Below are 23,429 nucleotides of genomic sequence, written 5' to 3'. Positions count from 1 at the left end.
TTCAGTGGCTGCCTGGCCTTTCCAGCAGATTACTAGAAAGCATGACATACCATGTGATGTCTCACCCTGTCAACCAGCTGCTGACCAAGGAAAGATTCTGGATTCTTTTAAAATCATTATAACAGTGGTATTAAATACTTCAATGAATCAAATCGATAGCATCCCGTATTAATCCTTTATTTTTTTAACAGTCAATGGCCAAATAAAAAAAACCTAAAAACTGATTGCATAGGAAGTATCAGTCACTGACTGTTTGTTAGGCGGCGTTAGCTTGTGGTTGTTTTAAATGGATGTGATAAATAGTTTGGGGCATTTTCGAGGTATAAGAAATCTACCGTAATTTTCGGACTATAAGGCGCACCTGAATATAAGCCGCAGCAGCTAAATTGAATGATGTGTACATATATAAGCCGCACTGGACTATAAGCCGCAGGTGTTTTAATGTTTAATTACCATATCTAAGGGTTCGTGCACAGAGGGGATTGTCGGGAAAGAGATGGCTGTTTGAGGAAGCTCCCATTTATTAACATTTCAACAAACAAGTTGCATATTTGCATAACGTATTCAAGTGTTACCATTTAGTGCAATAGTAGCTACAGAACATGTACTGTGCTGTGATCTACAGCAGTGGTTTTCAACCAGTGGTACGGGGACCACCAGTGGACTGTAACCTGTAAAATCCATAGATTTAGGAGGTCCCCTAGTGGCCGTTAGCTGTAAAAATCCATAGATTAGCCGCACCGTTATATAAGCCGCAGGGTCGAAAAATGGGAAAAAAGGCGCGGCTTATAGTCCGAAAATTACGGTACTTGTTTTGTAGTACACAGTAGGGATGGGTACCGAGCCCCGGTATTAAACGGGCCCCGGGGCTGAATTATTAAAGACCGTGGTACCGTTAAGCTCCGACGTTATCGGTGTTTTTATCGGTAGGCCTACTGGAGATACGTAAAAAATATATGTCATGTATTATTGCTACACAAACATTATATTGCAGTTTTAGTGTCGCCAACTCCGTTTCTAATACGCAAAAAGACTGCAAAATGCAACTATGATTATTTTTAGTATTTTCGATCTTTCCAATCCAGACGAGAGATCTCTCTCCCGCCTGCTTGCGAGGGGGCGGGGCAGTTTACACATACGCAGCTGCTACATGCAGCAACACACACACACAGAGGAGATGGCGGAGAGAACGCGCTCCGAGGTGTGGTTAAATGTTACCCGTCTCGCTCGTTGCCTAAAGTGCAATAAGTGTTTAGCATGTAAGGGCGGTAACACGAGCAGTTTGTCTAAACATTTAGCAAAAGTGCACCACGTTCAGACGGAGAAATGCACCGTTTTCGACTGTCTTTCTAGTAGCTCTGTAGCCCCATCCACGAGTAACGTTTCCACGTCAGGTGTTGTGTATGCTAGCAGCAACACACGGAGCTAACTCAATTATACAAACATGGGTTAATGATTAGAGGGAACTGAGTTATTTATTTTGTTAAAGTTTCAGCTATTCTGTTCACAGTTCTGTCACCAGATTATTTAATACGATTTGTTAAAACATTGTTGTTTCTTTTGATGTGAAATATTATGTATTTAATTTAAATAAAAAGCAATGTTTTGTTCACAATTAGTTTATTTTCTTCTCCAAAAGAACCGATAACCGTTAAAAGACCGGATCGATAAGCGGTATCGATAAAAATAGTAGTACCGTTAAAACCTTAACGATACCCATCCCTAGCCACCAGGGAACCGAAAAAAATAAATGTAGGAATTTATTACTTTTTAGGTTTTATAAATGCTATGATAATGTACTGTAGCAGTGTACCCAGCATTTCTTTGGTTTGTTTATGCAAGAAATGTATCCTACCTCACCCAAAAAAAGCTGGTTTATATTCATACAATTGCAAAATCCTGAATCTTTCCTCCCTCTGCAGTTTGTCAGAGGTGTTGACACTCCCTACGTGTTGCCCCAGCCCCACCTTCTGTGCTGCTCCTCTCACCGAGCACTTATCTCCTGTCCTCTCTTTTCCTCCTTCTCCTTCCTTTGGCCTGGTCTGCCATGGTTCATTCGGTACCAATTCATAATCCCACTTCTTTGACAAATATGATTTAATTTGCCAACGTGTTCTTTATTTTCCTCCTCTCTCTCTCTCTCGGTCTGCCTCTGGCTCTGTACAGGACAGCTCCAGTTCAGTGGGTTCAGGCGAGTTCACCGGAGTCAAGGATCTGGATGACATCAGCCAGGAGATAGCACAGTTGCAGAGGTAACAAATTCTATCAGTGGCACGGCTCAATGACATGGCACCAGTGACACGGCAACTGAATTTTCAAAGCTGCAAACACAATGAATACATCCAAACTGTTTCATTTTAAGCATCGCAGCATTGGTAACAGTTTATCTGTTAGTATAGCACATTGTATTTAGCCAAAATGTAATGCAGTAATAACAACAGCAAACGGGGGGATGTGTGGGAGGGAAACTCCCTCTGGAAAGAACTTTTGAATTGTAGCCTTTGCAGACCATTGACATGCACATCAACCTATATCACACACTACAGAAAGGGCAAAAGCGTAATGGGGCCTCTTTAATTCCAAGCTGCTCTGATCCGATTCTATTCCCACATGTTCTTGTAGAAACGTCACCAACCTGATGCTGCGTACTAGTGTAGAACGGAAAAAGCTCACACTGCAAAATGTATCCGCCATGCTGTTTTCATCTCATCAGACATGCCACCTGAGAACGACAGTTCATTTAATCATGCAAGTGGTTATTGGAGATTCAATTCTATGTGAGATCTCCAGTCCCTGGATTCTCATCTTGAAATATATACTAAAAAGAAAGAAAGAATCAGAGAGGCATGTCGTTTGTCTCAGTGCCCTGCATCACCCTCATCTCTGTATAAACTGTTCATCTTTGGTCCTGTTTCTCTGATAAAATGCACACTTGGAAAGCAAACATGCACTATCAAACCTGGACGAGCTTCACTTCACATCTTGGCTTTCTCTCATCCTATCGCTTCCTTCTTCCTTCCATCGCTTCATCCAGCCACCCAGCCAAATCTTCTTTTGATGTGTGTATTTTATCAAATTTTGTTTGTTCACTACTTATTCTCCATGCTGCGTCAGCACACTTGCCTTTACCCAGTGGAATACTATCAGGTAACCAAACCAGCTACTGTACATCTATGGACTGGCATTCTGTCTAATCTACTGTGACACACACACAATGAGCAGTGGTTCTGACATCTGCTGTTCTTTCATAGTGGTTATAAGTGGCCTTCCAATTCAAATGTGCTTATTTCATATCCCCTTGGTGCCCTATTTCAAGATGCAGGATAGGTTTACAGTTTTTCAATTATTGTGATATGCCCAAATGGATATTATAAAAATGTTCATACTATTGAAGATGGCAGTTCCCAAGTCAATTTCAGATAAAGTGATTGGGGAACAGAATTGACAGTCCCTTTACTACATTCAAAACTTTAGGGTTGGGGTCAGTCAAATAAATTGGAAATCTTCCAACGTTTTTAATATAATAAAACAGGATTGTCCTTAAGCTACATTCACATACAGTAAAACGTGATTTGCACTTTGCTCACCGTGAGGTTGGGTGCAGTGAAACCGTGGACTGTATGGGTAAAAACAGCTAGTTACGTTTTGTTTCTATGGTTACGTCCCCTGCTAGTTTGCGGCACTACATACAGTTGGCATCTGATTGGTTGCACGTCAACAGGTCAGTTGTAGATGGGGTCAAAGTTGGAATAATTTGTACTTTGAGACCTCCAAAAGTTCCGCTTTATCCATAGAAACAGCAACGTCAGCGCAAAGCCGTTTTTTACCGATGGTCATGTTAATGCACATAATATCTCTTCCCATAACATGAACAAAAACCTGTATTTTGTTATTTTGAGGATAACAAAATACTAGGAAATGTTGGTGCAGTTCATTGCCAAAAGAAAACACATTCATGTTCTCACAAAGTTGTTTTCTCCCACCAACCTACACAATGTTCCAAACTGAGGAAATGATGTAGGATCTAAAAGAATACATTTCCAAGGCACACTCCTTTCTTCATAGGGGCACACACAGACACACCCAGCTCTACTTTCCCTGTCAGTTTTTATAAATCTGTGTCAGTGCATTTGACAGAAACCCAGTCCAGTGTCTTGTTACTCTGTCTTGTTGATTTGTGCACACAGCAGGGGGTTCTTGGATTCTTTATCTGTTATATTTCAGCTTGTATGTGTTCACGAGTGCCCTTGTGTGTATATGTTTTTGTGTGTATGTGTCAGGGAGAAGTACACACTGGAGCAGGACATCAGGGATGCGGAGGAGGCCATCAGACACAAGAGTGCAGAGGTGCAGGTAAGGGAACCTGTTCACAGAGAAATATTGTGCTCTCCTTATACAAACTCATGCAATTTGTGTATGAACACCTAGATTTGGCACATGATACTTGATTTGTACTAATGTGTCGTTTTGTTACACGTTCGCTCAGGAGATGCAGAATGACCTGGACAGAGAGACGGCCAGCCTACAGGAGCTGGAGGCTCAGAAACAAGACGCCCAGGACCGCCTGGAGGAGATGGACCAGCAGAAACACAAGCTGGAGGACATGCTGAACGAGGTCCGGGTCAAGTGCCAGGAGGAGTCTCACATGGTGAGGATGCACTTCCTGCTTTCTTACAGTGCAGACGCTTTTCTGCTTGCTCTTGCCTCTGCTTACTTTATTACAGAAGATTTTACAGAAGAGTGCCGTGTTGGAAATCAAAATGCAACGGTTGGAAGTTAACGTGGAAATGAATGGACTATGTGGGAATGACACCACTTTACCAGTGTTGCAAAAGAATGCACAATGGCATGCTAACTCACAGCTAGTTAGCAGCTACAAGCATTACAAGGAACAGGAGGGCTGTGTACCGGGTGATCAGAATCAGAATACCTTTATTAGTCCCACAGAGGGGACATGTACATTGTTACAGCAGAAAAGAGCCAAAGAGAGCTTAATGTTACCTAAGAAGCATGCATCAAAAAAATGATAATGAAAACATTTACACAATTTACAAAAAGCGCATCCTGAATCTATAAGTGGTAGTCCTCCCTGGAACTCTCTGGGTGCAAAGTCCAACAGGTAAATCATTTCCATGGGATTTGGGAGGACGAATAACAGGCAGAGCCCAGCGCTCTGAAATCTGTGATGCGACCGGCTGGCCTGCATTGTTATCACCCAGGAGGAGCGCCTCTTCAACCCCTGTTCAGACTGAGAAACAGCCACCTCAGTAGCTTTGCTACAGTTTTAATGAATTTTCAGAGATCCAAACAATGTCTCATTTGTGAAGTCAGTCTGCTGGCAGTTGTTTGTTGTTGAAGTTTTATCATCTGTAGTTATCTCTCCTTTCTTTTTCTGTTTGGCAAAAGTAACTGTATACTCATAACGCTCAATACAGCATGATACCTCACACAGAGCTACAGATAATGTCTTAATCATTTGATGGCAGCATATGATTTGAATAATTCACCCGATGTAAAATGGGCTGTTGTCGCTTGGCAGGTGTTCACCTCATTCTCTTCTCTGACTCCAGATCTCGACGCTCCAGAATCAGATCCACTCCCAGGAGACCGATCTGCAGTGCCAGGAGGAAGAGCTGATCCGGGCCAAGGCCGACCTGGGCCGGCTGCAGCAGGAGGAGAACCAGCTGGAGCAGAGCCTGGCTGCTGGCAAGATCCAACTGGAGACCATCATCAAGTCCCTGAAGGCAACACAGGATGAGATCAACCAGGTAGGAACAAGGCCTGTTTGTGTGTTACAGACAACTGTCAACAGGGGGCACCAGTGCACTTCATTATCTACTCTGGGTGTGTCTCTGGAAACAACACCATAATAAAACACACAGAGAGCCACTCATTTCTCACACATAACTTCACCACACCGACTTATATCCACAGCTTGACTTCAGATACATGCACTGTGGTTGTTGCATAGCGTTTCTTCATTCTCTCTGTTTAACATCCATCATGTTGGCCGTACGGTTGAGGCCAGATAAGATTATTTTCTCCTGAATTTGAAAACCAATACAGTTTTTACTTGCTCCTTCCTTCGAGTTAGAAGGTCACACGGAGGCTTTAGGTCTCAGCAGCTAATCATTTCCTCATGTTCACCTGTAATAATATCCAGTCTTATTGCTTCCAGGGACTGTCATGTTGATTCTAATGACACACTGCCCCTAGACCTTTTGATTATTCATAAATTCTCCCTCCTGCAGCGGGTTTCCAGCAGTTCAGGCAACTAAAAAACATGCCATATACCATAAAAACAAAAGGTCTCTATTGATATTCTATCTCAAAGTGCCTCAAAGTGATACCTATAATCCATTTACTACTGTAAGCATTGTTTCTTTTCAAAAGTGGCTGTAAAAAGTCAATATTTGTTGTCTTCTTAGATATCAAGGCAAAAGGTTCCGTGCAGTTGTAAATGTTTTGAATTTTCTTTATGAATGATGTGCTTTACGGTTTTTATTTTGAAAAATGTACTAAAGCAGAACACTGTTAATTTAAAGCTATGGTTTTCCCCAAAAAAACACTTAAAAACAACTTCACCTAGTGTTTACATTCTATGTAGAAAAGTTTAGATGTATATAGAACATATAGTGTACATAAGACTTGAATTGAATATTCAGTATAAACCTTTACATGCTTAATGTAAAAATGTTTTGTTAATGAGCACCACTAACAGAATTCCTGCTTTGTATTAGAGGGGAGGAAGAAATCGGTGAACCTGGATAAATAAAACCAGATGTATTGACATGGCTAGATACCATTACCTGATTCTCAAATCTATTTTAAGTAGATGTCTGTTTCCGATTTATAATGTTTTGTTCACAGTGTCGTTGCTTCAACCCTGTTCTCATGATGTAAACACTGCTGTGAAAACAGTTGTGAGTGTGTGTGTGTGTGTGTGTGTGTGTGTGTGTGTGTGCTTATTTGCGAGGAACTCCAGCAGGTGTTCAGCAGGAGGCTGCACAAAGCAAAGACATCGACAAAGAGTTTAGGAAAGCAAGAAGAGCACTGAACTGTGTGTGTGTGTGTGTATCCTGCAGGCTCGCAGCAAGTTGTCCCAGATCCAGGACAGCCAACAGGAAGTGTCTAAAAGCATCGAGCAGTACAACAGCACCTTGAATGGAACCCACGGAGGCAGCATGACCAACCTGGCCGATATGAGTGAAGGCTACAGCGACAGAGAGAACGGAGGATTCCCGTCCATGGTGAGAGCCCCGCAGGTCAGGATGTCAGATCAGAACTCTTACCTCCCAAGGTGGCTGTAGACATATTTCATTTCTAGATAGAAGGGCTCTACCTGAAGAACATTCAATCGGCTGGAATACTTTAAAACTGAGGAGCATTACCAAGTCAAGCATTTAGGCTAGCAGATAGAAAACTGCCTCTCGTGCACACGTTTTATTTTTCTTAACGCTCTTAACATTCTCTTCTAAAAATGAATAGTGTATTTAAATGGCCTACTGTATTTTTTGTTAGTGATGATAAAGACCCACATACAAATAGCTTGTTTGTCACCACTTCAGAAGTAGAACAGAGCAACATTCTGTTGCAGTGGCGAGGAGTTAGACGATATATTTGTGGATTCTTATATTTATGACAAACTAAGAAGAAATGTTTATTTTTCTAACTCATGGGCTCTTTTCCCTTTCTCTATTTTCTCACTGTCAGCCTGATTTTCCTTTATAAAAAGACATAATTGCTAGAAAGTGGACCAGAGTTGGTCAGCATTAGTGGGACATTGTGTATTTTGTGTCTAACCTTCTTCAGGGGGTCAAACCCAATTGTATTTTGAATTATTTTCTGGCAGCTAAATATTATTTTAGATACAAAAAGTAGTCTCTCAAGCCATTTATCAGCCAAAATATTATTTGACTTACATTCTAATGCTAAGAATGCACAGAATAGAGATAAAAACAGGCTTTGTGAACCTTCTATCATCATCTCATGTTCCCTTAAATTATCTAGACAAGGGATTAGCACCCGTCTGCATTCTACAGCATGCCACACTCTTAGCTCTGTTAAACCGACCATCGCTAAAATCTAGGTTATTGTTTTTCTTCCTGATTCTCCATTGTGTTCCCCTGGGCACTGTACTCATCTAATTCCTCACTTTAGCTTGGCTTCTATTCACTTTACTCCAAATCCCATAATGACTTTGGCTCAGTCCCTCTCACACCTGGCCAACAGCTCTTGGGATCAACAGCAGGATAACACTCGGGGTTTTCTATGAAAGTGCAGATCCTGAAGTGGATCATAACAAGAGAGAGCTCAGCACAGAGTCAGGCTGGCATTTTAAGACACCTCTCTAAGTAATTGCACACAAATGCACACTTAGAAGAATGTTACATTCAACGCATTGGCTTCCTCTCTTCAACGCTAGTAGCAGAGTGCATACAGAGAAAGGGGAATATGGATGATGTGTGGTTATGTGTGCGGTTAAATTATGTAGGAAAGAGTTTGCTCTTCTTAAAAAGATTGAAGGATAGATGTGGTTTGTTACAACTTAAGGTAGGTGTTAAGGTTAGGGTTAGCTTTTGTCTATCTTTTCTACCATTTCTGATTACATTGTGTCTACAAATGATCGCGAAGACCAGCAAGCAGAAGGACATTTCTACAATAATGTCAAATGGGCAGAAAACAACAGCAGTCAGAGGATTAGACGGCGACAAACTTCCATTAAAAAAAAATGAAAGCCAATGGACAAGTGCCTTCAGAAATCTGTTTAACATCCAGCCGGGTCAAGTGGTTTCAAAGAGACTGGTTTTATGGAAGTGTATGAAAAAATGATCCTATGAAAAAGACCTTTCCATGTGTTTGTCTTCAAACTTGAAACCTTCCACAATGTTTTTTCAGTTCATGAAAGGTAAAGGTTTGTTTTGGCCCTTTCTCTCTAGTCACTTATGGTTCCAAAACAAAGATGGCAACTGCCCAAACTTGCAACTCAAAAATAAATTCCACAGACCTATAGGTGACGTCATGGTGACTAAGTCAACTTCTTTCTTCTAACATTACAAATATCCAACAGTTTATTCGGATTATCAGAAAGGATAAGGTTGGAGAGGTCCAACTGAAAATGATACCTTGTAGCATGTTGCTAACAATCTCTCAGTGGACTAAAGCTCTACCAGATTTCAAATGGTACATCCCAATATTTGACCAAAGTTAAACTCCAAATGAGAAATACAAATGACAATACTTCAATTTTTAGGACGAGGGAAGAGAACTAGAGAAACCCTGAACAGGAAATTAAAAAGAAATGGAATAAATTGCAGAAAATATATATTATCCACTTCAACTGGTTGAGAGAAGATAGGCTCTGCCTGTCCAGGTGTTCAGAACGCAGCAGGTGGAGATGGTATTGATTAGCCAAATATTGATATGAAGCCAAACGTTGATATTGTCGAATTAAGTATTACACAATGGCTGACAGTTCGTTAAAAGTTTAATTATTGTAAATTCAATTTAATTCACAAACCACAACACCCCTGTTTATTTTATATTACATTGTTGTTTTCAAAAATAATTACTGCTCAATTTCTCAATCTGTTGGTAGTTATAAACCCTCATCCAGTTGGTTGTTATTGGTTATTATTTGTACACCTAATGCATGAGTTGTTGATCAACTGTATATTTTAAATGTGCACGCATATACAGTAAGGACCACATAGTCACTGTTTGGACATTCAAACTGTGACTCCTGCTGTGCGAGTGTGCCTTGTGTCTTCTGCCTGAATAGAAGACACAAGGCACAGAGACCTTAGGGAATCTGACCCTGTGTACGCAATGTTATCATTACTGACATGTGGTGTGTATGTAAGTGTGTGTGTGCTAAGACTGTGTACTATTCTCGTCTCTGTCCTTACACAGGAGGATCCATTCAAAGTGAAGCCATCTGTGTTCAACAGCCAGCCTCAGGAGCTCCACACTGACCCCTTCCACTCTGAAGACCCCTTCAAAACAGACCCCTTCAAAGGTTAGCATCACCCTCTACTTTACTTCCACTCATCTTCTCTCACTCCTCCTCTATCATAGAGCTTGACAGTGATCTTATTAATGTACAATGATTTGATTGTTAGCAATAATGTAGAAAATATCAACAGTGTCGTCTCGATGTTCATGGGTTTCATCCCAGACCAATATGGCGGCTCTTTTGGAAACTGTCTTTATACGAAGATATTTCTGAAAACATTTAAGGCAGAAAATAATCTATGCAATTGCTGATTCTGTCTTGATTTAGACCGAGAATGGTTATTTTGGAAGTTTTCAGAGGCCACAAGTTGACATTTACAAGGAATGATGGGATAGGTAGTTGCTTCACTCGTGAATAATGATGTTCTTTTGTCACAGTTCACTGTTGTGCTCTAGTCATTGTCCCTGCTGCTCCTTCTGCCTCTTGTTCTTATCTGATTATGTTTGTACTGCCGTTTATCTTTATTTTCTCTTTCCTCCAGGTTCCTTCTAGTTTTTTTTACCTTGAGTTGCTTTCTGACTGTGTCTTTGTTTTCCGCCTGCTCTTCGCTTTCTCCTGTAGGGGACCCTTTCCAAAATGACCCTTTTGCAAAGCAGCCATCGACTGTCACAGGTATTGCCTTAAGACTCAGATTTTGATATAGTTCAATTCACAAGAAAATCTGTCCCTCTTAATGGAATTGTTGAACGCTGTACACACCTCCTTGGACTGCATGTACAATTTAAGCATTTCAAGAATCAATATTTGGTGTAAAATATTATTAGTCTGGTGCATCTACATAAGTCCCCCCATCAGATACCCTCAATGTATTATTATCTAAATATCAATGTGGTTGCTAAAATATGGCTTATAAAGCATCCCACCTGCCCTTTGAGTTTTTCATTTATAGCTCACATGATTGTAATTGTGCATAGAATAAAAGTCATTCATATATCTTATATCATATATCCTATGTATTATTATATATACATAAACGGTATGATTCCCTGGTGAATGGTGTCTTAACCCCCAAATGAAAGTCATACACGTCCTGCCTGTGCTTTTGGTGGCAGCCTTGTGTTTGTAGCTGTGCCCCCACATATGTGAAACAGCAGTATGTGTTTCTGTGACCTCTGTCACACTTCCCTCTTCAGTGATATTGTGAGGTTTCACTTCTCTGTGAGGTAGATGAAGATCAGTGATAGATCTCATAATTTTCTCACACATATTTATATATTGTTGTTGATCGTTAGTGTGACGCCTGTCATACATTTAATTTGTATCTGGTTAACCCAAAGCATATCACAGAGATAATAGAACAGTTCTGTCTAACCGCATTGGAATGTGACGCTGGATGCGGGGCCTGGGTTTATTACCTATCTGGTATCATAATCAAACTGAAAGGCTAACACGCTAACGTTTTGGGGAATTTGAAATGAACAATTGAAAAGTTAAAGTTATCCATCATTTCTGCCGCAGATCCTTTTGGAGGAGACCCGTTCAAAGAGACTGATCCGTTCAAGTCTTCGTCTGAAGATTTCTTTAAGAAGACCACAAAGATGGATCCCTTCTCCACACCAGACCCCTTCAGTAAAAGTGCCACATTACCTTCCAAGGTACTTGTTTAAGACCAAAAGCAAGAAACATGGAAGTCACTTATCATAATTAAATAAAATCCCCTTTTTTTAAATAAAATCTTTTTTTTACGAGTTTTCTTTACAATAGTCAATACTTTGAAAATATAAATGCTTTCACTCTTGTTTTGCTTGCAGCAGCCAACCAGTCACTTCACAAGCAATGACCCATTCTCTTCAGGCAACCCAAAACCCAAAGTACCAGGTACGGTTTATTTTAATTTCCAACATCTGCAGTTTCTGTGAACTTAATGTATTTATTTTTGAATTCAAATGAATGGAATCTCTCAGTCTTTGTGCCAAATATTGCCATAAATAGTCTCAATCAGTTGTACTATCCTCTTACTGTCTGTCATTGCTTGAGTTGTTTTTGTGATGGCATGACACTCATGAATGTATATATATCTCTGCAGCTCTTTCAGTCAGTTGTTAGTTCACTCCAGCAGAAGAAAATGACTTTAATTTCCTTCATGATATTAATATAGCCCATACAAACACGTACACAATGTGGATTAGCTTGAATGCCTTAGAGGTTGGAGGAACTTGAGCCTGTCACCACACTGAGGTCATGTTGACGCAGGCTGAGGTCACCATGGTGGCTTGCCTATTTAAACCATGGCAGCTGAGGATAGCTGTCACATTAGCTTATTCATTTCAAAAACAGCTACTTAACATCAACACTGGCTCAAGTTAGGCCTGGCGTTTATGACCACGAACCTAAATGTTCTTTACCTGAAGGGCCCTTTCACATTTATGAAACCAATATTCTTGTGTATTATCTATCATTTAGTGCAATATGTAGGCAGGCCTGAAGCTGCTTTGGACAACTGTCATACAAATGGATGAATGTTCAACTCTAAGATCCTGTCATCATAGCCCTATGCAAAAATGTTCTTACAACTAATAATTGGAAACAAAAGTATATCCTGAAGCAATGGAAGAATTCTAACATCACATTTATGCTCACTATGGCAATGCTAGCAAACTTAGCATTTACCAGCTTTAATGTTTACTATGTTCACCTTCTTGTTTATGTCTGTTCCCATGCTAACATTGCTAATTGTCATTGCTAATTCTTGTGTGTGTCGGTAATCTATCCAATAATTTATCGAGGCATGTTTTCCCATACCTATAGATCCAAACCCCATGATGTCCCTGGAAGAAAAGTCAAGGGATGGTCAAAGTTAGTACATGTATTGACTGGGATGCATTTATGTGTGTACAAAATGTTCAATCCAGCAATGGATGTTTCAGTCTGGACCGACATAGCAGACTGACTGACTGTAATCAATGTAATAGACTATAGCTGTAAATATGCTTACTGATATAATATTTTTCTTCAGATCTGTTAGGCACGTTGGACCCGTTTGGCAGCGGTTCGTTCAGCAGCAGCAGTAACAGCTCAGCTGGCTTCGCAGACTTCAGCCTCATGTCGAAGCCCAGAGAGCCTTTTGAGGGCCGGGCCGGCTGGCTGCCGGACTACCAGAAGGTACCAGAGACATGCTTATTCTTTATTTAGTGTTCTTCATCAATGCTCTTACATTTTTTACTTTGCATTACTTCATTAAAAAATGTTTTAATCATAAAAAGGAAAAATCATATGAGAAAAGTTTTAGAATTTATTAAAACATTATCTTTTTCATCAGTTAATGTTTCTGTAAAGAGTCTATTGTTGGTAAATGTATTTTGTGTAATCAAGAGATTGTGAACTATTATATTTATTGAACAAAAAGTTACACTAAGTGTGTAAAAAGTGTGTACACACACGTCCAAGTCCAGATGTTCCCATTTTCCTCCATCTCTTAAAACGCAGCATGGTGAATCAGTGTGGCGTTCGATGGAGCTGGAGTCATCACAATAGTTTCAAGAATAAAGAAGGAGAATCAGTTCCTCTATTTAAAACCAGCTTCTGTTGTAGCTGTTTCTATCAGTTTGCTATTAGCTGAGCTAGTGTGTGTGCTTGTGTAAATATAGCAGCCGTGTGCGAGACACTTTGAACTATTCCTTTTCTTCATGTGAAATGATACAGTATTGGATTATTACTGGTGAAGGTTTTATTGCACTTTCAACCTCACCTGGCTCAACTCCCTGTTGCTCACTTCACTCTTCTATGCACATTTTAATAAATTACAGCTATTTTTAATAGAACCACATATCCTCTCTATGACTCTTTCCAGTCCGTGTTTGTGGATGATCCATTCAGCAGGAAGAGTGACACGCCAGCTCTGCCACCGAAGAAAAGTGTCCCTCCAAGGCCCAAACCCCCCAGTGGTGAGTGTGATACCTTTTTTTGTATTATAGGGTGTTGGAGTTATTGGGACTCATTACCTTAAACATCTCTCAGAGAAATCCACTATGATAATTTGACCGTGTTAGAAAGATGAACGATGAAGAAGCGTCTTTGAATACATACATGATCTGTCCCAGGCTAGTGCAACAAAGGTCAGCTTAAGAAGGAAGGGGACTTTATCTAAACACCGATTAAGCTTGATGGTTTCATGTGATAACCACATCTCCACCATGCCCATATCACCACCCTGGTGTATCTAAAGGCCCTGACACACCAGGCCGTCTTCGGTTGTCTGGCGACAACGCGTTCCTTGTCGCCCAAAGTCAATTTGGTGTGTCCCGAACCCTCGGCCGTGACACGCCTTATTTGGCCTTTCACGGTCGACACATGACCGATTCAACATGTTGAATCGGCCAAAATGCGGATACAAGCTATCGGGCCAAGAAACCACTCTGATCAGCTGTTCAGCTAGCAAATGAGAAGCGAAACGGAAGTGAGGTACGTAAACAAACGATTTAAAAAGGCACAGGACAGCAGCTAAACCCCAGCAGGTGATACTTAAAGACATCAAACATAGCCCTTAAATGTCCTCTCTTACCTCCCACACATAGCAGGGACATCTTTGATATCGGCGGGAGCGTGCCCGGCTGTCCTCTGCTGAGAGCTCCGTGATTTGTTTGGTCAAGTCCGGTTTTTCATCTCATCGGTTTATTTGTCAGTATAAAGTTGCAGGATTAGTCTCAAGTACCTCAACATTGTCCTTAAGTACAGTGTCTAAGTAAATGAGATACTGTCTACTGCTGTTCATTTACCTATTGTGAGTCGCCTCGGATAAAAGCATCACATGGAAATGTAAATTTAGCAAGAAGTGGCCATTATGACATTACATACATTACTACATTGCTGACTTAATAAACTACACACCCGCCAGAACACTGCGATCATCAGATGCAGGTCTATTAACTGTGATTTTATAGTATGTCTGCACTTTATGTGCTCATTTCATCATTCATGTATTTTTATATTCTAAAACATGTTTTCGATGGACGAGAGTGAAAATGGAACGCACACGCTATTTGTTGTTTGTTTATATCAGTCTGTTCTTCTTCTCTGTCTTCCGGTTGTTGCCTATTTTGAATGACGAATACATACTACCGCCGCCTGCTGGTAAGGAGAGTTATTGCCACTCACGCATGCGCAGTTCGTACTTGCTCGGCTGAAGTCTTTGCGGTGTGTTCCAGTGCGACACACGGCCAAGACGCAGGAGAACACGTCGATGGAACTGTCGGTGTCGGCGAGTTCTCTGGTGACGGCCTGGTGTGTCAGGGCCTTTACATCCATGGTAGATTGAGAGCTTGGCTTCAGCCAATTCCATTGTCCATTCAATCAAGATCAAGACACTGACATTACCAACAAGGCCCAACAAGCCCAACTTGTTAAAGACAGTCTTTCTAGTGCAACAGAGGCTTCTGAGGACTATCCGACTCACAGTGCTCAGATCACCAGAGATCAAAGCTCTCAGGAACTGGCACGAGGGGAAATGGCTTCTTTGTTGTAGGTTTCAATTAAAAATAGAAACCTAAGAGAAACCTAGAAGGTTAGACTGTTTGGTACAAATGGAGGGAAGACTCCAGAAGAACTTTGTGCAAGACATCCCAAAAAGCTTAGGGTCTTAAATATGCTTCTGCGTGTGCAAAGTTATGTATTGCTGTTACTTCCTGTGTGTGTTTGTGGTTGTGGTCTGTAGGCTTGTTTGTAATGCTTTTCCTTCATATTCTTCTATATGCCACCTTTTGCTCCATTTATTTTAATGTAAAGCAGTTTAAATTTGCTATAAAAATAGGACCTCCTGCTCTGAACAATGTGCAGATATTTCCTGCTGACCTTTTTGACTTAATGTGTCAACATGTCAGTCAAATAAACTTCACCTGAATGTACAGGAAATAAACAATTTTCAGTTCCCGGAAATCACAGGAACACTTAGGATGATTTAGTTGAGATTATAGAAGTCTGCTTGACATCGATGCATCCGTTACTGGAACATGAACCCAAACATGTCAGATTATTATGATTTAGATACTGTCCATCACTAACATGGTCTTCCAATTCCATACTGCACCCTTAACTTATAAAGCAGTGCAGTTTGTAAACCGTTGGACAATAGTGTACCCTAAAATACAAGTGTAAACATGCTACACTGAAACTCAGCCTAAAAATTAAATATAAGTAGTTGTAGTAGAATTTGTACAAGGATTCTCTCACTTCCTACTTTATGCCCATAACACATGAGACGCATGGTGTCTGGTTGCAGATATTGAAAATGAATAATGATAGATAATTAAAGATATGTTGGAGAAAAATGACAGAAATGTAGCTTGGGGATGGCACAACACTGTCCCGTGGGAATCAATGTTGATAATGTGAATCACGATTACCCAGAATACCCCTCTGTGTTCAGCCTCAACTGTGGCCACACTTGGTGCTATTACACTACCCTGCATGCTTGCTGACTCAGGGGTTGTAGAATGGTACTAAAGAGACATGTGTTACAGTTTTGTATTTGTTTTAAGAAGAGGCAGCAGACCGCTTCATCTCCACTGTTAACTCAAACATTCACGTTATTGCTTTTCAATATTTCATAGATATTTTCTATTAGGATTGTTAACACAGCGCAATTCTGATGTTTGTGTAGGCACATGAAGGTATAAGAGAGATGATCTGTGGTTAGCTTGGCTTGTTGTTTGCAGACACACCCTAACCTACTTCCCCTCTCTTTAGAGTGTGTGTGTGTGTGTGTGTCAAATCAGATGACACTAATGTAGTGGGTTATTTTAAAATCGGGTGGAGCCGATGGTTGTGGTTTCTCATGTGTGTGTGTGTGTGCGCAGTTTACTGAAAGAGGAAAGAAATGATTGGCAGGCATTGAACTTTGCTCAGCATGGTGTGAACTGAACAGCTGACCCTGAACAGCCCAGTTATCTTGATAATAGAGCCAAACACGTGTGTGAACACTTTGACTGCTCCTGTGGTTTAACACCTATAAAAGCAACATGGTGCACTTTTTTATGTTCCCACGGCCCTCTGCCATGCACAGCTGCAGCTCCCTGTTTTAACCAGAAACTGCCATTACTATAACTATTGTTGCTAAATTATTTCTTATTTGTAGACCCCCTGTGGTTCTTCAGCATGTGTGATAAACAAGAACACATTTTATAGTATATCTATATAAGTGTTTCAAGTATACTGGTGTAAATTCAAGGGCCTCTATAAGAAGCTTTTAAGGCATTAAAAAGATCTTAAAGTGTGACAAATTAATTTCAGGTCAAGACAAATGCTACTGATTAGACCTTTTACTTGATTATTTTTATTCTATATCTTCATTGAACAAGGACCATGCATAGAATACATTCATCTCAGAAAGAGAAAAAAAGCTATATGCCACATTTTTGCTAGTGGCTAAATTCTATGAAATGATTCATGTTTCACTGATGGCAAGGGCTAAAATATAGCTCCATCACAAGATGTACAGAGATGTATTTGATTATTTTCTACACATTTTTTACCACTTGACACAGAAAAAGCACAGAAACATTATACACAGAAGTCTCATCATCATTTATTGTTAATACTAATCTATGCACAAGCTATTCTTCAATAAAACATATCAACATTTTTGGCCCTGTCAGGATTTTTCTTGTTTTGTATAATTCTCTGTGTTAACTGTTAGTCAAACAAAACAAGTTGCCACTGTGGGGTATTCTGATGGTCTTTTATCACTACAACTGTATTTTCTTTTTCTTTTTAATATAGAAAAGATATATTTGATATGGTTTCATTAATCACCAAAATATCAAAAGATAGTGTAATGATCTTTTAATTGCAGGGCGATATTATATGTCCATAAATCCTGACTTTGTCAATGTATGTGTAAAATATGGTATTGAGTTATCCTTGAGGACAATGAATGTGTGTGTGGTCTTTGAACATGTTATTTGTGTAGTTGGTACTTTGGTGAACCAACAGTTTGTAATGTGGGCAGAAACCCAACCGAGAGTCTTACCAGGAAACCGTTGAGCATGGTTGCGCGGGTAATGGGTTATCACGTTTGTTTTTGTCCTTGGGTGTTGTCTTTCGCTCAGTTCTTTCCCATACCAGCGGAGGATGTAGCACTGTATGTGGTAACTTGCAGAAAGATTTGTATTGGCACTTGCTATGAACTGCTGTGGTGTGGAGGTGAAACTCGCACAACTTTCAGAGCTGGTAGCTATCTCTGAGGTGACAGCAGAGTTATTGCAGGGCGTGGGCAGACCCATGAGAACTACATCATTTAGTTTTGTGAGTTTCAATCCTGAATGATCAAATCAGATCCTGTGTTATCAACATAGTTCACTAAGAGAATTTCCCATGCAATCTGCAGTGAACATCTTCCCCCTGAGATACGTGAGACCTGAAGCCTTTGACATGTCTGCTTTAGTGTTTTTCTTTGCAGCTCTCTTGTCTTCCTCACCACACTGCAGATATTTATTTGCAATCAGAGAACTATCTTTTTCGGTTTTTACTTATTCCCTTTTTGTATGCCTCTTCGCAGGTGACTGCCATGACCGAGGCTTTATGTGTTCGGGTTTTCTGTCCATTTAGTAGGGCTGCTCGATTATGGCAAAAATCATAATCACGATTATTTTGGTCAATAATTGATATCACGATTATTAAATACGATTATTCATTGACTTTGAAAACATCCGTTTATTGAACTTTAAAACAAATAATAATTTGAACAGTATCTTTTTAACTGTTGATTACCCTGAACGTATAATTCCACTGAAAAACCAATACAAAAATAAATTAAATAAATGATACATTTAAATAAATAATATCAAAATAATAAATACCAATAAACAAGATCAACAAATATTTTTGGAGCGCACTTCCACAAGCTACTAAACATATATAAATATGATAAATAAAAATAAATTAGACTAAAATAAATTAGATCAAGTATGTTCTAGTGCACTGTCACAACCTAGCAAAGCAAAATAATCGTTTTTTTCGATTATGTTGTTTTCGTAATTGTGGCAGGCCAAAATCGTAATTGCGATTAAAATACGATTAATTGCACAGCCCTACCATTTAGTGTGAACAACATCTCAGGATTGGCTGGAGGGAATTTCTCTAAATTTGACACCTCAACTAGGATGGATTAATATATATGAATTTGGATAACAAAGATCATTATCTCTGTGACCTCACAAAACATGTTTTTGGCCAAAAAACAAATGTCAAGTAATAGCCGCTTTCACACCAAGTACTTTGCCGTACTTAGTGCCCAGCACTTAGTGCCAGCACTTAGTACCCCCATGGAACTAAGTACAGATTGCGTTCACACCGGAATAAGTTCCTTGAGGGAAGATTACGCAAATGAAGCCGCTGACGTCACTTCTTCTTCTTCTGCTTTGGGTTTACTGGCAGGCCGCAAACCACTTCACGGTGTATACTGCCACCCGAAGTCCCTGGCCGGAAGTCCCCGGAGTTGGGGACTGGCTTCAGTAGAAGCTGCTGGGACTCCCAGCAGCTTCTACTGAAGCCTTCCGAGTAAATCGCCAGAACGCCGACACCTCCTCATCACTCCACCGCTCCCATGTTTTTTTTTGTGTTGCCATAAGTTATTCTCTCTCCGTTGGTGCGCGGGGCTAATGCTAATGCTAATAATGCTAATGCCAGCAAATACAATGGCGGATTCACAAAACTTTTCAGAGTTTTACGGGGCGTGGTTTCCAATCGCCCAGCCAATCGAAATTGGTACTTTTTTCTCCCCAGGATAGTCCCACCTCTCTAGCAGGCACTAAAAATGGGGTTAAAAGTTCTCGGAACTAAGTACTCTTTTACCCCTTTCACACAAACGCGGTTCCAGGGCCGGTTCGGAGCTGGAGCTTGAAAAGCTCCGGTTTTTTCCTGTTCACACCGCAGCGGAGCCGCCTCTAAGCTCCGGAATCCGGTTTGTTTCAAGGACCAAAAAGTTGTCGGTCTAGAAAGCAAGCACCGCATACATCACGCTTACGTCGGAGGCGGGGGCAGGGGCAGGGGCAGGGGCAGGGGCATCAGTTTTAATGTTATACCATAGTAATTAATGCTGCAAAGCTGGGTATTTTGAGCTTGGCGCATGCAGAGGCTAACAACAGCTAGCTCTAATGCCATTGAATAGGACGTATATTTACCTTCTTTCTCCTACGGAATCGAAGTTGATGATGATGATTGTAAAGAACTTTTGAATGTAGCATTTAACGACTGTAAAGTTGGTAGTAAAGTCGTCCCATTTGGTCGGTCGTTGTTGTTGTCGATGTGAGGGGTTTCCGCGCGGTTTGGCTTTATGAAGCAGGCACGCAAACGGTAAGTCATGACGCAAATGATGACGCAATGACGCAGCACCAGTCGGGCTCTGAGCGGTGTGAACAGAGCGGGAGCTGAACCGAAGAACCGGTTCCGAACCAGAAAAGCTCTAGCACAGAGCTAGAACGGGAAAAGCCTTGGTGTGAAAGGGGCATTTTTGGTGTGAATGCAAAATTCCAGGCACTATCCGAACTAAACGGGAAAAGTATGGGTAAAAGTACTCCGGTGTGAACGCGCCTATCGACTTTGATGTGTAAAGGGAACTGGAATCAGAGTTGGAGGAGCTTCTCATTCCTATGAAAGTTGCTCAGTGGCGCATAAAGCCAAAATGGCCTGACTCGAGGAAAAAATTGTGGATTACAGGGCAGTTGGACTCATAGAGAACGAGCACTTGCGGTTTCCTTAAGCCCCGCCTCTCGACAGTCAAATGAAAGGAGAGGAGAAATAACCCGGAATTTGTCTTTTAGTGAAATTTGCTACTTTCAAGACGTAATCATTCCAATAGGGACTATTACAGTGTTCGTACTTTAGCTGAAAACGTCACAGACTGAAATGGAAACTGTAGTACCAGCGTTTGGCCACTATGCAAATTTGCTTCAATGCCCGGCACACTTCCTTGGGGTTTAACCCAACTTGAGTGGTTGGCGGAAGCATACAAATTCTGGTTATTATAGTTAAAGCCTTAGCATTTAAGAGTTTTCATCAACGCTGTTGTATATGCCCCTTTTAACTCTGAAAGGATGATGGAAACATATAGAACCGTGCCTATCTGAAATCTCTCTGCTCTCTTTTTGATTGTATTGATGATTTCCTTCTTGTCTTCAGGTAAAAGTACTCCAGTGAGCACGTCTGGAGCAGTTGACCCTTCCAAACCATGTGACCCTTTCCAGCCATTTGGCAGTGACACCATCGACCCGTTTCAGACGAAAAAGGGCGTGGGAGACCCGTTCAGCGGCAAAGACCCTTTCGCCGCACCCTCGGCAACAAGTAATGTCCCTAAAGACTCAACATCAGGTTTTGCAGACTCCAGTTGTGTAAGTTGAGATGGTTGATGCTGTTTAACTGTCACTGAGTAGACATGGCCACACAGCTATGCACAGACACAAGACCATTTTATAGTCTGACACTGTAGGGACTTTAACATGCTCCTAAAGACTTGTGAGGATGGATTAAGCAGAGCTCTATAAAGGTAGTAGAAATGCATTCTGGCTGAATGGTGCTACTCAGATGAATCTGAGACAGCAGTATCCCCTCTCAACTGTCAGCTCTGGAGTCTGTCTGCCTTGCTTTCTGTTACTAAATTCACCATCTGTGTTGCTAGATGTTTACTTCATGAACTCTGATGTCACTTCTCGATATGCACGTCTTATTATGTTAGTGAAGTTTGGCTTTTTATCACCTCTTAAGCATACTTCTACATATTTGTTGTGCTGCCTGATATCAGCGCAGGCATCTGCTTCACCATCTGATACAAACTGACTAACCCCTCGATTCCACCGGGTCCGTCTGCGTCGCGTCACAGCTGCGCCGCGGTTTTGGTCCGGTCTACTCCGGCGTCATACCCTACCGAGCGCGTTTCAGGAGCATTTCAGAAGCGGAGCGTCTTGCCTGCCGGCTCGCAGTTTTTGTTGATTTGGGCATATTTCCTGGACAGTCTACTTTGTACAGACAAAGTTAATAATAATTGTAATATTCCAGTTATAAACGACATGAATCAAAGATGTGTTGCTGTATTTTAGTGGTAAAAAAATGCATTCATCATCATAATTATTCTATATATATAATTTACACAGTGCCTGTAAACCGGAGGAGAACGCTGGCATTTCTCCTCCTACTTGAAAGACTACGGAGGGATAGGGTCTGCAAAATTAGTTTATTTTGGGGATTGACTTGATGCTCTGACCGGTCCACTTCCTGCCCGGCGCTATGCAACGCCTCGCGTCGAAAAATAGACTTGCATCTTATTTTGAGCGGAGCCCAGCACCGAGACGCTTCTGAGCCGTAACGCGGCGCGTCTGGTGGAATAGCACCCATTGACTAGAGTGGGCGCGATCTTTGCGAACGCCGCAGCGCAGCCGTAACGCGGCCGTAACGCGACACAGACGGACCCGGTGGAATCTAGGGGTAAGCTAAACTAAATCATCATTTATGTTAAATAAAAAATCATAATCCCTTTGCCCCCAAGAAAAACAAGTAAGTAAACACAGAGACAGAGAAACTGTGCAGGAATCCCTTCACAATGTTGGTGTGTTGTGCTCTGAATTCTAATAAATAATGTCTCTGTTCTGTAATCCACTTCTCTGACAGGACCTGACAAATCCAAGGTAAGAGACTGAACACACAATAAAATGTACTTAAACATGATGATAATTAATTCACATAATCTAAAGAGCAGTATGTGATATTAGGGATGTTATCATGTGTTGCTGAAAAAGGAAATTACATTTTTATGTCTCTATCCATCCATATATTTCACTTTCAGAAATAGGAGGACAGTCTTTCTATCTTTGTTCCTTTGTTGTATGCTAGGTAGCTTTCTCTGAGTTGTTGTTAGCCAACGCCCTTCCTGGTTAGCCGTTTTCACAAATGTATATTTCTTATTTTAAGGTTTGTCAAACGGTTTGTCTTGCTGTGTGTAGTTTGGGAACGAGGCTCAGCAGTTGGAGTGGGCGAAGCGAGAGAGTGAGCGGGCAGAGCGAGAGCGGCTGAAGAGGCTCAGGCTGCAGGAGCAGGAGGACTTGGAGCTGGCCATCGCCCTCAGCAAGGCCGAGATGTCCAATGCATGACCTGGGAACCCCCCCAAACTCCCCCCCCCCCCCCCCCCCCCCCCCCCCCCCCCCCACACACACACACACACACACATAGCGAAGAGACATGCAGAAAAACATGACTGACATCGAAATACTCAGACACAAAGCACATCACCGGTATAACTCAAGTTCATACAACCTCTGGTCCACACACACACACACACACACACACACACACACACACACACACACACACACACACACACACACACACACACACACACACACAGGTCCTGCATCTCCACTAGTTACATTCCCCCATGCGGAGAGAACTTAAAGGCCGTTGACATTTAAAAACCAAGACAACAAAACTGAGG

General features: G+C 41.2%; 1 protein-coding gene across 1 annotated transcript in view; it reads left to right on the top strand.

Annotated features, from left to right (window-relative positions):
* LOC117495243 (epidermal growth factor receptor substrate 15-like 1) overlaps positions 1-23,113 on the top strand; it is a 33,498-nt gene extending 10,385 nt beyond the window's left edge. The window contains 15 exon segments of the mRNA XM_034146394.1: positions 2,167-2,252; positions 4,281-4,353; positions 4,487-4,648; positions 5,571-5,768; positions 7,086-7,250; positions 9,913-10,018; positions 10,577-10,627; positions 11,474-11,610; positions 11,767-11,833; positions 12,764-12,811; positions 12,972-13,117; positions 13,806-13,899; positions 21,128-21,289; positions 22,610-22,626; positions 22,942-23,113. Coding sequence (XP_034002285.1) covers positions 2,167-2,252; positions 4,281-4,353; positions 4,487-4,648; positions 5,571-5,768; positions 7,086-7,250; positions 9,913-10,018; positions 10,577-10,627; positions 11,474-11,610; positions 11,767-11,833; positions 12,764-12,811; positions 12,972-13,117; positions 13,806-13,899; positions 21,128-21,289; positions 22,610-22,626; positions 22,942-23,088 — 1,659 coding nt within the window. The 3' untranslated portion in view covers positions 23,089-23,113.
* Positions 23,114-23,429: the final 316 nt, after the last annotated feature.

Source organism: Trematomus bernacchii, unplaced genomic scaffold (assembly GCF_902827165.1).
Source record: "Trematomus bernacchii unplaced genomic scaffold, fTreBer1.1, whole genome shotgun sequence".
Classification (NCBI taxonomy): domain Eukaryota; kingdom Metazoa; phylum Chordata; class Actinopteri; order Perciformes; family Nototheniidae; genus Trematomus; species Trematomus bernacchii.
The sequence above is the reverse complement of the archived record's forward strand: the minus strand, read 5'-3'. Positions and strand labels throughout refer to the sequence as shown.